Source organism: Triticum aestivum, chromosome 6D (genome assembly GCF_018294505.1).
Source record: "Triticum aestivum cultivar Chinese Spring chromosome 6D, IWGSC CS RefSeq v2.1, whole genome shotgun sequence".
Classification (NCBI taxonomy): Eukaryota; Viridiplantae; Streptophyta; class Magnoliopsida; order Poales; family Poaceae; genus Triticum; species Triticum aestivum.
Genome location: NC_057811.1, coordinates 62,477,543 through 62,479,906, shown reverse-complemented (window position 1 = coordinate 62,479,906; position 2,364 = coordinate 62,477,543). Strand labels below are relative to the sequence as shown.

At 44.7% G+C, this 2,364-nt stretch overlaps 1 protein-coding gene across 1 annotated transcript in view; it reads left to right on the top strand.

The window, feature by feature from the left end:
- Window positions 1-579, top strand: part of LOC123143545 (polyubiquitin) — a gene marked incomplete in the record, with an annotated part of 2,217 nt that extends 1,638 nt beyond the window's left edge. Inside the window, 1 exon segment of the mRNA XM_044562491.1 lies at window positions 30-579. Coding sequence (XP_044418426.1) covers window positions 30-380 — 351 coding nt within the window.
- Window positions 580-2,364: the final 1,785 nt, after the last annotated feature.

The following is a 2,364-nucleotide window of genomic DNA, read 5'->3' as shown; positions in this document are numbered from 1 at the left end:
CAAAGATCCAGGACAAGGAGGGCATCCCTCCGGACCAGCAGCGCCTCATCTTCGCTGGCAAGCAGCTTGAGGATGGCCGCACCCTGGCTGACTATAACATCCAGAAGGAGTCCACCCTCCACCTGGTGCTCAGGCTTCGTGGAGGCATGCAGATTTTTGTCAAGACGCTCACCGGCAAGACCATCACCCTGGAGGTGGAGTCCTCGGACACCATCGACAATGTGAAGGCCAAGATCCAGGACAAGGAGGGTATCCCCCCGGACCAGCAGCGCCTCATCTTTGCTGGCAAGCAGCTGGAGGATGGCCGCACCCTGGCAGACTACAACATCCAGAAGGAGTCTACCCTTCACCTGGTGCTCCGCCTGCGTGGTGGCCAGTAAGTGCATTCTCGTGGTGCGGCTTCTGTCTCAGGGTTAACACCAATGGAGTTTTCAGCGTGTGCTCTGGTCGTGTTTCTATCGCTGCTATGTTTGTGTTCGCAAACTTATGATGTAATGTGGCTTTGGAGTTTGGATGATGAAACGTGATGAATAAGTGAATCCTTGATATCGCTATATATCTGCAGATTTTTGCGTTGAACTGGTCATGAAATGTCGAGGAAATTCTTGCATTGAACTGTCTTATTCTGGGTTATTTCTCACAAGAATCAGGAAGAACTGGTTTGTGTTCCTTCTCGTGGTTTGTTCCTGTGTGCGTCTGATAGGGTTATCTGGTGTCAAATTCTTGTACAGAAAGTCGGAGCTCACATGATCAAATTGCAGTGATTTGCTTTTTCCTTTGCGAGGAAAATTTAGTTGCTTGATAAAGGCCTTGGCAAACTTAGCAGAAAACATGATTGTTTGCGATGAAAAGAATAATTCTGCTGATACGATCTGTCAATCCGGCAGCTTGCCTTACTGCCATTGCCTCCAAAATATCGAATTACTACATCTATGTACACCACTGTAGGGAATGCACTGCAGACGAGGGGCGGAGATTTTGACTGTTGGAGGCTGTTTAGAATCGGCAAGATCTCACAGATCCTTTCAAATTCTGTTGTTTGGGGGACACTTGGTCAGACCTTTGAATCCTCTGCCCTGTAATAATCAACTCATGTACTCATCGTTACTCTATGCCTTAATCGTTCATGTGCAGGAGCAAAAAAAATTTACGTATGTTGTAGTCAAAAAAGGCTCAAAGGAGAGCCTGACTTTGAATTAACATGAACAAAGGGACATGCTATGCAAAGATCCGCCGGGTAGCTGAGCCATCAGATCGGGGCGTTGTTTGCACTTTTGATATTTGCAACAGAGGCGGTGCTGCAGATTTTTTTACAACATATTGCAGAAAAAATTACAACAAAGATGTAGTTAGAATAGTGTGGTGCGCGAGCCACATATGGCACACGCGTCACGCTCCGGAGGCGGCGGATGCCCCGTGCCGGATCAGCCGACTGTTCCCAAGATTTTCCCATTAAGGAAGTCATCAACCGTCAGGAGTTACATCGACCAACGACCAACAAAAGAAAAATAATAAAATGTCATTAAACCAGGATTTTTCTTTATGCTCATCTAATGGTTGGTACTGTTCTTTATGCTGATCTAACGGTTGGTACTGCACCTTTCGAAGAGGAATTTTTTGACACAGTGGATTCCTGTGTCCATCTTCTAGCAGAACAATGATGGTGAGTCTGTAAAGCCTTTTGAATCCTACACTTATCAGCTTGTCTATTTTGGTTTAAAAAACTGTATCCTACTGCTTGAACTTCTGTACATTTGATTTCAGCCACATGATTTGTTCCTATAACATGGACTTCTGACAGGTGTGCTGTGTAGATACACCCAGAACCTCTACGGTGTGAGGTTGTTTGTGGTCTCATGGTGTCAGCTGTTTGAATTCAACCGCGGAATCACGTGCACATTTCGGAGCAGTATCATGCAAATGTTTGCAATTGCCCCATGCTCCAATTTTAGCAATATTCAGTAACAGAAGTTTTTTTTACAATCAATAACAGAACTTATCACACGAAAAACTATCTCCAAAAGTAGTATCCCTTGGAAATGAAGCCATGCTCTGTTTGGGGGATTGCCTTGCCCGAAATTATATTGTAGGGCTTTTTTGAAGTCTTCAAATCAACATCCAACCATCCTTGTCCCTACCTCACTCTTTATATAACCTAAATAGTAGAAAGTGTAGTTAACGTTGAATAAAAAACGTTGAAGTTGCACACTTTAAACGCTACAAATTTAGGCCAAGTCATATGCAATTTGAGGCGATTGAGATTTTCTTAAAAAAATAATCAAGCAACCATGCTGCATTTGCAAAATACTAGTGGTTGGGGCACCACCCTGTGGCGCCGCCCGAGGGGAAGTTGGGACGGTGCCA